At 39.2% G+C, this 13523-nt stretch overlaps 1 protein-coding gene across 1 annotated transcript in view; it reads right to left on the reverse strand.

Moving 5' to 3' along the window:
* Nucleotides 1-1990: 1990 nt before the first annotated feature.
* The window catches only part of B3GALT1 (beta-1,3-galactosyltransferase 1), a 95595-nt gene continuing 84062 nt past the window's right edge, over nucleotides 1991-13523 (reverse strand). Inside the window, exons 3-4 of the mRNA XM_058809505.1 lie at nucleotides 7409-7447; nucleotides 1991-6835 (exon numbers count right to left, since the gene is read on the reverse strand). Coding sequence (XP_058665488.1) covers nucleotides 5626-6606 — 981 coding nt within the window. The 5' untranslated portion in view covers nucleotides 6607-6835; nucleotides 7409-7447 and the 3' untranslated portion in view covers nucleotides 1991-5625. The remainder of the gene's footprint in view (nucleotides 6836-7408; nucleotides 7448-13523) is intronic.

Raw genomic sequence — 13523 nt, forward strand, 5'->3', positions numbered from 1 at the left:
TATCCTAAGATAACTGGAGGTCCTGTTTGTCTTTGGAGAAAGATGTCATGTTAGAAAATAGGCCAGAGAAAGGAGCTCTTAAAGACAAAAGGGATGCTTGATAGATGCAGATATGGTAGGTGTTAGCCAGCACACCTCAAGTTTGGGGTATTTGCTTCACCCAAATAAAAGCTGTCTGCATTACAAAAGCACCACACTTAATTCTGTCCAGCTTGATATGTAATGCTGCCTTTGCAGAACAAGTGCTCAAGGATAAATCTTGCATGACTAATAAATGCCTCTTGCTCTTGGCTCTTTCAGGTGAGGCAGAGCTATAATGCAGATTCAGCTAATATGCAGACCTAGCAGAAAAATGTTTTTTTTTTCCTGTGTTAGGCAAGTCATCAGAGGAGATTCTTGACACAACTTAATTGCAGGTGCGGTTGAATAAATAAGGTACACTCTTTCTTTTTTTCTTCTCCCCAGATGACTCCTCTTCTTCCCTTTCAGAAATTCATATTTTTTAACAAGAGAAAAGGAAGCAGATGCTATTCAGTACAATGTTCTGTGTCATATATATATTCCTTTTTTGGTGCATTGCTGCTGTAACAGGCCAGTGTCAGCACTTTAAAGAAGGTTTTCTACATGCTATTTTCACTTAGGGCACTGCAAATTTCTCTGGAAAATCTATGAGAATCAATTAAGTAAATGAGAAAATGGAATGCTTGTAATTAAGATAATCAAGCTACATGAAATCTGCCCTGCTAGTGCTGATATCTGTATATCTCCAAGCTGTCTATTAATTAAACACCATGTAAGTGTTGCAATTAGACTCAGGCTGCTTTGGTGGAAACAAGAGAGATGAAAACGATTGGAGGGGTTTTGCTGTATGTGAAACTCTTGGTTGCTTTAAAGCATCTCAGTGTGGTTTGTAAGGTTGCTGCATTGCTGCAGACATTCCTGGGATGCCTGAGGACTCTGTTGCAGGCTGCAACTACTTCTGGTGACCACTTTGGTTTGCCAAAGCTACCTTTCTTCTCAGGGGTGGGGTTATTTTTCCCTCCATTGCATGAATGAGTTTTGGATATTGAGCTCCAAGGGCAGTGGAAAAGAGCTTGGATACTTTGTTCTATGTAGGAAACTGCAGGGGAGAAGGGGGAGAATGAAGAGGAGAATGGGGAGAGATGAATTTTTCTGACATTCTTACAAGAAAAGGGACTTCTTCCTACTTTTGTGTTATTTAGGTTTTTTACTTTTATTTTGATATGAGGACCCTAAAGTTGGCCAGACCTCCCTGAGAGACAAAACAGTGTGTTAAGATATGTGTGTTGGGAGACAAAGGCTACATGGGACTTCCTGAGCAATCTGAGTGTACTCAGACTGTGATTCTTCATTTATTTTCTGGCGCTTTGTGGGGTGTGGGGAAAGCAAAAGGCTCTGTCATGGTCACTGTGTCTGTGAGAGACTGGGAGGACCCCTTCCCTCTGCATGGGTGACCCAGCTGATGATACAGCAACTTCAAACACCTTTATTGTGGTTTTATGAGATGTGGGTTTTGGGACATTTCTCCTTTTCTCCTGTGTGCAGCTTTTGATGGCTGCAAGCCCACACATTAAGACACCATGCCAGTAGCAGAAGAGCCCTGCTGAGGGTGCCAAAAAGCTTTGCCACCTCAGACTGGCCAAACCTGGGTCTCATTGGCCGGGGGTGCCAAAGCAGCTAAATAGGGCAGAGCAGGGGATGAGCCCGTGTGCTGCTTTGCCAGATATTGCCATGGCTGCATTAATATTACTGCTTTGAAGTTCACAAGCTTTAGATGAAGTAATACACCTGATCCGGGTGGACATCAGCTTGATGAAGTTGTTGCACAAATAATGACTAAAAGTAATATTTTGTTTGGCTTATTTATTTTAATTTAAAAAAAAAATCTGCATTAACAGCACAATATTCTTCCTCATGACAAATGAGCCAATTCACTTGTTTTCAGGTAATACAATTTACATTTCTAGAAAGAGGTGAAGAAGAAAACTTACAGGACACCTTCCATTTTTCACTTGATTTTTTTTATTATTATTTGACATTGATACAAAAAAATAGTATCTTGATTAGCAGCTTTGCTGGCAATCCCACAAAACTGTAAATAATACATTAATCTAAAAGAATGCACTCCTACAGACACTACAGATAAAACAATATATACAATTTAGACAAATAAATACATAAGTACAGCCAGTCATATATAATGATACACCTAAATTTCGGTTACTGTTGACAAGCTTTTCTAGTTAATTACACTCTTCATTTACAAATTGCCATTGCCATCTACATTATAAAGACAAAAAACCCTCAAAGAATCAAAATTAATACTTAACATTATTATTAGGAAATGTGGAAAATGAACCTTGAGGATTCTGTTTGAATACTCTCACAGTTTTAGCAAAATAAAAAAGGAAAAAATGCTTTTGTGAAAAATTCCTCCTAAAGAGAGGCACTTTCCCCCCGGCTGTTTCGCTCAATGTGCTTTTTCCATATGCATTTTGGAATCAAAATGTGATTACAGTCAAACTTTTGAAGTGACGAGAAGCCAGCATGTTTAACCAAGTTGCCATTTGTCCCATGCCCAATGAAACAAAATTACCTTTAAGTAATGTAAATATTTTTTTGATTAAAGGAAGTCTATTGAAAACATTTGTTTCTTAACAGCGTCCCACATGGCACAAATACCACTGAGTGGAAGGGAAGACTGTCCCTATAAGTAGATGTGTTGCTACCTTTCCATATCCAGTTTCCAATAGTGAAATTCATGAGCAAAGTGAAAACAATAAATCTAAGTGTAACGAGCTAATGAAATCTAATACCAGAAAATTAATACAAGTAGAAAATTAGGATTTTGTTGTGTTGTTTTAAATTCACTTGACAGCAAAAGAAAAAGTATCTTGTACATTCAAAAGTTAGGGCACACATGCTTAAGGCTCTTGAAACACTGGACAAATATAATGCCTCACTCAGCTCCATGCATAACAGAATTCTACATAGCAAGCAGACTGACACATATATACAGCTGAATACAGAAGAAAATGCCTCAGAAATATGTACATCAGTTTCAAGATGAACATTTACATTTCTGTTGAAGGTCTGTCTATTTATAAATGGCAGGAAATACACTTTTTCAGATACTATTTTCAAGGTGTACCTTGCAATTATTAATGCAATCTACTTGTGTTAGGAGAAATTCAAGGCTACCATGCTGCTTGAGCCCTGAGGTATCTGGACTGGGAGCCCTGCTGTCCTCCTGGTTACTAAGCAAAGGCCACAGAAGCATCAGCAGAAATAAGGCAACCAAATCCATTTGTTTGTGATTCAGAACCCCCAAATTGCTGCACAGTGCAGAGGGATAGCAGCAGTGATTGCAGCCTGCAGGTTCAAATTATTACAAAATATGTTCTGGGCAGGATGGCATCTGTGCTATCTGATTTACCCAAGGGCTAGGGATGAATTCCTCCCGCATTTCCATTCATAAACAAGAATATTATGGGACTTATGTAAGGAACTCTGAACTTCACCCAACCAGTGTGTTAATATATTCACTTATGCAATTAGTTGTACCTTGGAAGTTCTGGATTTAATAGGACATAGCAGCTTTAACAAGGACTAGATCAACTAGGGAAGGATAACTCTTTAATTATGCTGTAAGAGATTTAGTGTTCTTATAAAATTACTGGGGTTTTGGTGTGGGTTATTTTTATTTATGAAGGGTACACAAGCTCCTGTTAACAGTAACTCCTAGGCTGCCTATTGTGTAGCTTCATCTTCAGATCTGACATAGATTTGCTTGAGATGGTTCCTGCTAGTGCCTTAAAAGCCAGGTACACTTTACCTTATTTACAAGTAGTTTCTTTTGAAATGATAGTGCTGCATCTGTGAACAACACTAACAATTTGCCATGAAACTGCAAACCTTTTAGGATAGCATCTTCATTCCTCTGTTACTGTTCTAAAGTGCTGGCTATGTTTATGGCAAAATCAGGTCAAAGTTTCCCTTTAAATTCTTCTTCAGTTAATTTCTGACAACTGTATAGACATTCTGAATAACATACAGACTTAACAGTTTTGCATATGTTACACATAACGCCCACTGCAATGAATGAGACTGTGTGTGCTGAGCATGGTGTGAGCAATCTTCAGCTGATAATGTACGTGGTGAGTTTTGGTTTTGTGTAACTTGTGTGTGAGTTCTTCATTCCAAGTTATTTACTGAGCAATACCATGTTTCACCTCCTTATTATAAGGTGGTACTGAATAGAGATGGTCTGAATTTATCAAAGAGTTTTCATGATATTTCATAAACATTCATATTCAAAATACGTATAAGCATGTTATGAAATTTGAATAACTCTTGTGTACTTGATCTCCTGAGTGGGACCTCAGTGAGTATTGACTGTGATGAGTAAACTGAGAACTTTAAAAGGTTTTTTAAAAGGATATAATTTGTGTAGCTTTAATAGATTTTGCTTAAAACCCCTCTCTTTTGCTGTGAAATTTGTACATATATGTTATGTATTCTGTTGTATGTCCAGTCAACAGAAAATTGATTGCATTCTTTTATTGGGCTAAATTCCTCATTTCTACACCATTAAAAATCTGTTAGGACTTGTTTCTATATGTACTGCAGCACAAAGTAAAGCTTCCCCTTAAAAAGTTGCTTTTGTGTTACTTGTTTTCAGGTAAATAGTGCACTGACTGATGTTGAAATGTGCTGTTTATTGACACTTTTAGCAGTCAGGATAATTATATATTGCTATTCAAGGTGTTTAATGGAGAATCCATTAATACTAATGACAGACATTGCCTTGCTTTGAAATTAAGAGTTAAGATATTCATGCTTTTCTCATATATTTTAAAGATAGTTTTTCATACATTTCCCCTTTATTTCACCTACAGATTTACTTAATTTTTAAATTGTGTTACATATTTTATGGGCCATTTAAGAAGTGTAAAGAAATGGGCTATTCTGAAATAATTTAAAGTAATGCCATTTGGTGGATGAAAATATATTTCAGTGTGTGGGTTTGTTTGTAAGGCCAATGAAACTTTGATGTTCTTACCTGTCTAAATTCTGCTATTATACCATTAGTAAGCTATTTGGGAATTGCACAAGTACTATAAAATACACATGTCAAAGTAGGTACATCATTTCAGTGCAAATGTATGCTGCTTAATTTATTAACAAGGCTCTAAATAGAGACGGTTGTAGGGTGTCAAAAGGAGAATAAAAGTATGTTTGTAATTCTTCATTTCTTAGAGCCTGAGTCTTATCTCAGAGGCTGGGGTGTGAATTATTAAGCAGCTCATAATAGTTTATTACTGTCCTTTTACACACAGATGCAAGAATGGATATGTGCAATAGATGATAATTTACAAAATCTGAGATTTGACTCCAGATTCTTTCAGTTGGCATAATGTCCTTATGAAAAAGAGCCTGAAGTTTGTAAACCAGTAGTCAAAGTGAGAATGAAAAATCAGTCATTAAAAAGCCTCTCACAGTTAATATCCCACAGTTTAACCTGTAAGTCAGCAGATCACTTTGTCAAAAAATAACCAAACTCAACCAAAATTTAAAAAAAAGGTATTTACATCTGTAAAAATCTTAACATCTAAGGTGTTTCTTGCTGGACATGTCATTCCAAATTTTGTGCATTTCTTCTGGTGTTATCTGGTGCACTGTGATCACCCTGCGGTACCTGCACAAGCTGTAGGCCATTTTCCAGTGATTGAAGCCACTGTTTTGGAAGGGGTGAATGCCCAGCTTCCGAAGGCAGAGTCCAACGTACACATCTTCAAGATGTAGAAGTCTGGTATGAAGGGAGGTTTTGTAAATCAGTTCTGCTACATCAGCTGAAAAAATGTAGCCAGTGCCTGAACAGAAGGGTGGGTAATTGCTGTCGGGATACAAATCTCTGGGCATGTACCACTTACTGCGAACATCTCTTATTGGTCCTCCATTTATAACATAACCTGTGAAGTACCTTCTCCTTGGCTTGGTGTTAGGTTTCAGCAGCTTATAAATAAGATTGTCCATATTTACAAAAATATCACTGTCTGTCTTCATGACATACTTCGCTTTTGAACAAAATGTTGCTACCCACCTCATCCCCATCAACGTTTTCAGAGTGAGGTTATGGTAAGAGTCGATAAAATCTTCCACAATAATGTCATGAAAAATTTGGCTTTCTTGCTCTACCATTTGATTTAACACAGGATCTGCATTTTTTCCAAGAAGAAACAGTGTGGAGATTTTAATTCCTTTGAAGTTGTTTTCATCGCCCCATGTTTCTCGAATGGCCTGCCTTGCATCAAACTCTTTGTGAGTCGTACTGATAAGAATGACCAAGAATGGGGCGCTCTTCTCACATTTGTTGGGTTCATTGATAAGGAAGTCAAAGGAATGTGGATTTATAGGTCGAGTTCTTATGTTGCCAAAGGAAACGTTTTTTCTGGCTATGGATATGCTACTGACCTGTCTGTGGCCCGTGTAGGAAGAAGTCGGACGAGTTATACTCAAGTACCAAAGAGCACTTGCCCAACAAACTACTGTCAAAATGTATAAACACGAGACCTTTGAAGCCATTGTTCCTGTAGCTCTTCTATTCCACGTGACGAACAGATAGCCTTTGTAGCGTGAGTGCACCTGTGTCCTGGAGAGGCAGCATATTATTAATGAAACTTGAAAGTTCGATACAGAAAAGTAACTCTGTACTCATTCATGGATCTCAAATAGGAGCTATTAACCCTGATGATACTCAGCTTTTCTTCTTTCACTGGCAGCGGCTTCCATTTCTTGGAATTTTCTGTTATTTCTGAAAAATATGAAGAAAAATTTTCCACTGTGAGACCATAAAAGCCTAGGGCATGAAAAATGAGCTTATATATAGTTGGCCATTAATAAGATAAGTGTCTTAATGCATTTCTCAGGTATTTCTTTTTTTTCTCATGAGGTACCAAAATGCAAGGTAGTGTAATGAAATAGAGCAGTGTAACTGAAGTAATGCCTTTATGATTGGTAATTTCTCAAAGATGGTTTTATATAAAAGAAGATAAGCATGCATAGCATGTTGACCATTTAGATAATTTTAAAAGTATATGAAAATAATTTTATGGTTTCTAGCATTTTCTTGCTTCTTAGCATTTCTTCTGGCCAATCTTTCAAAATGTCCTGTGGAACATTTTAAAATTTTTTAAAGAATGAAAAATAGTGTACTTTGTTCTAGGATCAGCAGCATCTGTGGCAGCTATGCACACAAACACAAGTCTAATTTGGTCTAAATGTTAATATGTGTCCTGCTAACAAGAACACACTTTGGTGGAAATCAGACAGAATGGAACTGATTGGGAAAGGTACAGAAGAGAGAGAGATATGTATGCTGTCTTACCCATGCAAAGATCAGCGCTCAAGTAGACTCCATAAAAATCTAAAAATAAAATAACACAGTTCAGTTATTCTTATTGGTTTTCTTCTCCTCTCCCCCCAAACCAGTCTTTCCATGAGCAATCCTAATTTGTGGACCATGTAAGATGAATCACGATGGCAGCCTAGTAGTGGTGGTCCTTCACTGGCTGGTGTGCAGGGAGTTGCCTGCCTGGACAGGGCTCTGGCACTGGCAGCCTCATCTTGGGCTGTTCCAGTCTTGCCTCCAGCATCAGGTATTTTTCCTGGATTGAGGGAATGTTACTGTCCTGAACCTTCCATTGCTCTTGGCAATTTTTCTGGGAACCAGTTCAGTTTATCATAATTTTGTGGAAATGAGACAGGCTGCCTCAAGCCTGCCAGCTCGGTGCTGACTCCTCCAAGGCACATCAGTAGCTGAAGAGTGCCTGCAGGCTCCACCTTCCTGAGTTTTACTGTTGCATTACTTCAGAGCTAAAGGATAGTAGAAGCATGCAACAGAGGAGCTTTTTGCAAGAGTCTCAGAAATATTTAACATTTACTTTGGATAGAAGAAGTATGTATTCAGATAAAAAGATAGAAGCCTTGTCTTAGAAACGTCCTCTCTGATTTCACACCACTGACACACTGCAGTCAGACCACCCCCTAGGCAGGCCATCGGAATGAAAGGACTTTTAGGTACCCTGTGCATTATTTCACACTGAGGTTTAACAACAACAGAGAAACAACCTGAACATTTGCTAAATCTATACAGATTGTATTCTCCTTATAAATTCTTACAGCTAGTCTTCATTACATGCACTTTTAATTGTTTAATGACCAGAACTCACATGCTGCTCTTCCCTTTCACAAACTAGGGTAATGTGAATTTTTTGCCTGTTTCAGAGCTTCATCACTTTCAATTTGTTTTGCCCTATAACTGGGGAAATTTAATTATCTAGAGGTGGGCTATGATCTCCTTCATTGCTTGTCACAGGACTCAGAGTTTGCAGTCTTTTCCCATCAAGCAGTACCAGCAAATGTTTGGGAGCAGTGCATTTAATTGGGATCTCTAATTGTTCCACAGGCTGCAGAAGACAACAGTCTTGGGAGGGCAGACACATGTACCTCCTAAATAAATGTGGTTGTGATAAATTTATACACAGATGCTACTGTAATGTCCAGAGAGGAGATGTATCATGCTTTAACAACCTGCTGTGATACAGTTCTAAGAAAGGCAAAACTCATCCCTGGTCTGGTAGGTTGGTTGTGTTTCTGGCTTCACTGTGAAGCTCTGCTAATGCTCCCACTGGAAATGCCAGTGAGGAAAACCACCAAGTGCAAAAAACCATAATATAATGAAGACACAAGAGTGTCAAGTCTAGAAAACTGCATTAATAAAGAAAGAAATACAGCAGTCGTGGATTGGAGCTGTAGAGCAAGAGATGCATAAGTTGGTGTGTTTAATGGACTCCAGCATTAGGGTCTCACAAGTAAGTGTAATATTCTGCATATGATGTATTATTTTAGGAAACTATATATTGCATTATCTAAAAGTGTATGATGTTCTACATCTTTTCTTTCATAAGGATAGGTGCATTAGTTACCATGAGCACTGTGCAGATCTGAGGGAAAGAAAAATTGTAACCAATGCCTCTTACAAACTGCAAAATTACATAAAATTGCTTTTCAGTCTAGTAATGTCATGGCTGTGATATCCAATCTTGTGTGCTCTGAAAGGATTAGAAGAAACAAAAGCCTTACTCTATTTTGAAAAAAGATCCTGAGCTGTTGTAGGGAATTTTTTTCTCAGTTATGAAATCTATAGGTAGCTGTGTGGGATGAATGCTTCTTATATTGACCCTTGGATTGCTGGGTCTTGAAACAAATTTATCTTTTTCTGTTGAATATTTGGTGGGGGTTTTTTTTGTTTACTTGTCTTTTAAAACAAACAATAAGAGTTGATATGGTTTGATTTGGTTTGGAGCGTTCTACACCAACCCTGCAGAATTTTTGAGCCAAGTGCAGGTGAAGTGGTTAAGAGTGCACAGGCTGTAGTTTTCCTGATGACTGAAATTTTATATTTACTTATTTTTTAGGAAGATTGAGGGGAAAACCAAAATGAGAGCTTCCTCCTATTCCAGCTTTTGTGAGGTGAAAATGTAAAAATTAAAGTTCATATTCCTTCTTTACTTGAGCTCTGTGCTATATGTGGGGAAGAGATTTGAAAGAAAAGAGCATAAGCAAAATTGGCAAATAGTGTGAATACAATACAAGTACAAATAGCTAATGCAAGTAGCTGAGAAGTCTTGGTCTGTAATTCAGGTGAGATTATTTTTGCATCCAGGATTGATCTTTCTTCCTCTTTGTAGGATCACAGAGGGGTTGGATAAGTAGCTATGTTGTGTATTTTTCTGGCCACAGGGCACATGCTCCTACAGGTTATTTCTGGTAACATTGGTCCTGCCCAGTAATTTCAATAATGTGTATTTTGTATTTGTGTAAGAAAATACCTAGCTTGATTAGGCCAGGAAATATGAACTAAGCAGGGAAAGACTTACTTTGTGATGATTTAGCAGTCAAGAATTTCAGAGGTAGCCAAATTCTATTATTAAAGATGATGCTAATTAATCAAGATCCTAAACTAACACCTAACTCAGGCTTACTGCAACACAGGAATAATTCTAGGAATTTTGCAAAATTATTCACAGTATCAAAGTCTGTGACAGCAGACCTTTTTGCTGTCATGTCTTGTGACCTGTAACAAATTTACAGCCTTGTGGGACTTGTATGTCAAGGATGTGAATTATATGGATGGAAATCAGTGTAAAACTCATGTACTCAAACTATAGTGAATTAAAAATTTTGTGTTAATTACTCATTTGGAAAGAGGAGGAGTAAAGTATGTTAACTAAGACCACTATGATCAGAATAATGACTGAAAGCACTTCAATGCCCACATTGCTGCACTTCCTTTAGCAGTTTGGCCAGAAGTTATTCAGAATATTTTTAACCTCATCAATTGTAAGTATTTCAAAAGTTGCCTTCAATATTTAAGTGTGTAGCAAATTCATTTATATATTGTATTTTAATCCATTTAGATGACGGATTCAGTATATCATCACTAGAAGGATATTCTTTTTTCACTTGTGCCATGATCTTTAATTTGGTGTTGAAATTCGAAGACCTTCTAACCAGGAGGATAAGGGATGTCAGAGGGAGAGCTTTTATCAGCTTTGGATTTTGGAGTAGAAATAGTCTGTTGGAATAGACTTTGTCACATTTGGGGATAAGTAGACAGGCAAAGGAAGGTGACATGTCCTTTCCTTTCTTCTTTCAAGTGAAAGAAAGCTTTCTAGCAGGATAGGCGCAATGGTTAAGCTCTTGGATCCTTGTTTTTAAAATTGGTTTAATTCAATCTGTCCCTTTTCTAACCTGGTAGTCATACTATAAGTAATAAAAGACTCAATCACTGAGGATAGATGATGGCAAAAAGCAAATGTTGAGCATTGTGTTTCCATACTGTGACACGAAGTTGTGCATTTGGTTGCACTGATCACAGCTCGTGCTGTGCCAGCCAGAGGAGCCAGCCAGTCGGAGCACAGAAAGCTGTACTGTGTAACTTCTGTGAGTAATTGTCTGGATGAGGACTGTATTTGCAGCCAACCTTTTATGAGCTGACTGCACATGAAGAATAATCCTACAGATAATGAGCACATTTGAGAGTCTTGATAACTATTCATGGGAAATTTTCAGGCAGATGCCAAATGAGTTCAGCTAACGTCACTCATCAAGGTCAATATTTTGCCAATATTTTGGAATGCTGCTGTCTCTGTGAGAGGCTGTTGGTCTTTCTTTCAAAAAAGCCTGTCCTATGTAAGTGCAGGTGCAATAATGTGTGTTGATCACAGTGGACGCCCCTGATAGAAGCCACAGCTCCTGAAGCCTGGCTGGTTGCCATAGCTGTAATCCATGCCATGCCACTACTGCTGAGGGAGGTGCTGGGTGCAGGATGCTGACTGAGTCCTGGGGATGACCCTGGGTGAGAAGCCACGGGAGATCACAGCTGTTCATCCTGACACCCAGGAGTCTGTTAGGCAGAACACAATTGAGTCAAATTAACACTCTGCATCTCTGCTAAAGGGTACCTTTTCATTTCCCTGGAAAAAAGGGGGAATGCAGCCACTAAATTATTTAGTAAATGTAGCAAACTCTTCTCATTTTCCCTGAAGAGACATTTTTGTAAGTTTTCTATGATCATGGCTTTCATCTGTATATAGACCAAGATGCTGAAATGTCTTCACCATTTATGAAATCTGTAAATTACCTAAGGAAAAGTCTGTCATAATTACTAAATCTTGTTGAGAAGATAATTATGCTGAACATTAAGAACACATCTACATGGAAATCCAGGGATCTCTTATGTTCTAAGCTGTATGTTTTCATAGTTTCTGGGGGAAATTTTGGACAGATGGCACAGGTGATTTAGCAGAAGATTGCAACCTCCTTTCTGGGAACTTAATTTAAAGTTTCTTAAATACTCTAAATGCTTATTCTGCCTGGGTGTAATGCATCTGAAACCAAATCAGTGCTGCAAAGAAAGACTTTCTTCTCTATAACATTGTGGAAAGGGGCTGTAACAGAGGCAGAAGGCACAGTCTTGGGCTGAATAGAGAAAAGTACAAACCTTCATTTCAGGTCCATGTTTTTTAGACAAAGAAATTCTTCTATTAAGAAGGTTCATAGCTGTCTTATGTTAAAAGAGGCTGGCTTCCCTTCTCTTCCTCAAAGACAATGAGGGCAAATATTTTCTGGATCATTCCTTGTTCACAAATATATTGATGATAGACTTTACCCTAGGCAGACCCTTAATGTGAAAGCAAGTATTTGCACAAGTACATATTTCATACTAACAGTTCTCCTTTCATGAATCCTGATTTGCAGGTGGTTTTGATTGTAGTTCATCATTAAATCAAAGAATTGATCTCTGGAAATAAACGTAGCATTTATAAATTGTTTTTCAGTATTTACCACCTGCTTGTAATGTGAACTAAGAGTAAGAATGTACTGTCCACTGGGGAATCTTACTAAAAGCTTCCATAGGGAAAATGCAAGTTATAGAATTTTCAGCATAAGCTTCTGTCCTACTGAAACTTCCCTAATCTTTAAAGAGCTGCTGTAGTCTTTTAAGAGTTAAACGTTGTCTACATGAAAGTAAATCTGCCTGAGTGAAAATACAGAGATCTGTATTTTCCACTTCAGATTTTTTCAATGAATCTATCTATAAAACCAGGATTTTCTCTTTGTTTTGAAGAAGTGCTGAAACAGCCCACATAAAACAACTAAATGGCAATTTAACTGCTTTCTTCCTCATGTTTAAGAACAAATCATGGAACTCTTTTTGGCAGCTGATTAGTAATGACTGAGATCCCTCAGTTTATTGGGGCTCTCTTGGTCAGGGCTTTCTGAAAGCATTGCCTTAAGCCTGCTAGTTGGAGCGGTTTGGGCAGTACCAGGAGGGCAGGGCTGGCTGTGCCCTTCCTGTGCCCTTCCTGTGCCCTTCCTGTGCCCTCTCCTGTGCCCTCTCCTGTGCCCTCTCCTGTGCCCCTCCTGTGCCCTCTCCTGTGCCCCTCCTGTGCCCTCTCCTGTGCCCTCTCCTGTGCCCTCTCCTGTGCCCTTCCTGTGCCCCTCCTGTGCCCCTCCTGTGCCCCTCCTGTATCCTCTCCTGTGCCCCCTCCTGTGCCCTCTCCTGTGCCCCCTTCCTGTGCCCTCTCCTGTGCCCTCTCCTGTGCCCTCTCCTGTGCCCCCTCCTGTGCCCCTCCTGTGCCCCCTCCTGTGCCCTCTCCTGTGCCCTCTCCTGTGCCCCCTCCTGTGCCCTCTCCTGTGCCCCCTCCTGTGCCCCTCCTGTGCCCTCTCCTGTGCCCCCTCCTGTGCCCTCTCCTGTGCCCCCTCCTGTGCCCTCTCCTGTGCCCCTCCTGTGCCCTCTCCTGTGCCCCTCCTGTGCCTTTCCTGTGCCCTCTCCTGTGCCCCCTCCTGTGCCCCTCCTGTGCCCTCTCCTGTGCCCTCTCCTGTGCCCATCCTGTGCCCCTCCTGTATCCTCTCCTGTGCCCCTCCTGTGCCTT

This window comes from Ammospiza caudacuta, chromosome 8 (assembly GCF_027887145.1).
Source record: "Ammospiza caudacuta isolate bAmmCau1 chromosome 8, bAmmCau1.pri, whole genome shotgun sequence".
Lineage (NCBI taxonomy): Eukaryota > Metazoa > Chordata > Aves > Passeriformes > Passerellidae > Ammospiza > Ammospiza caudacuta.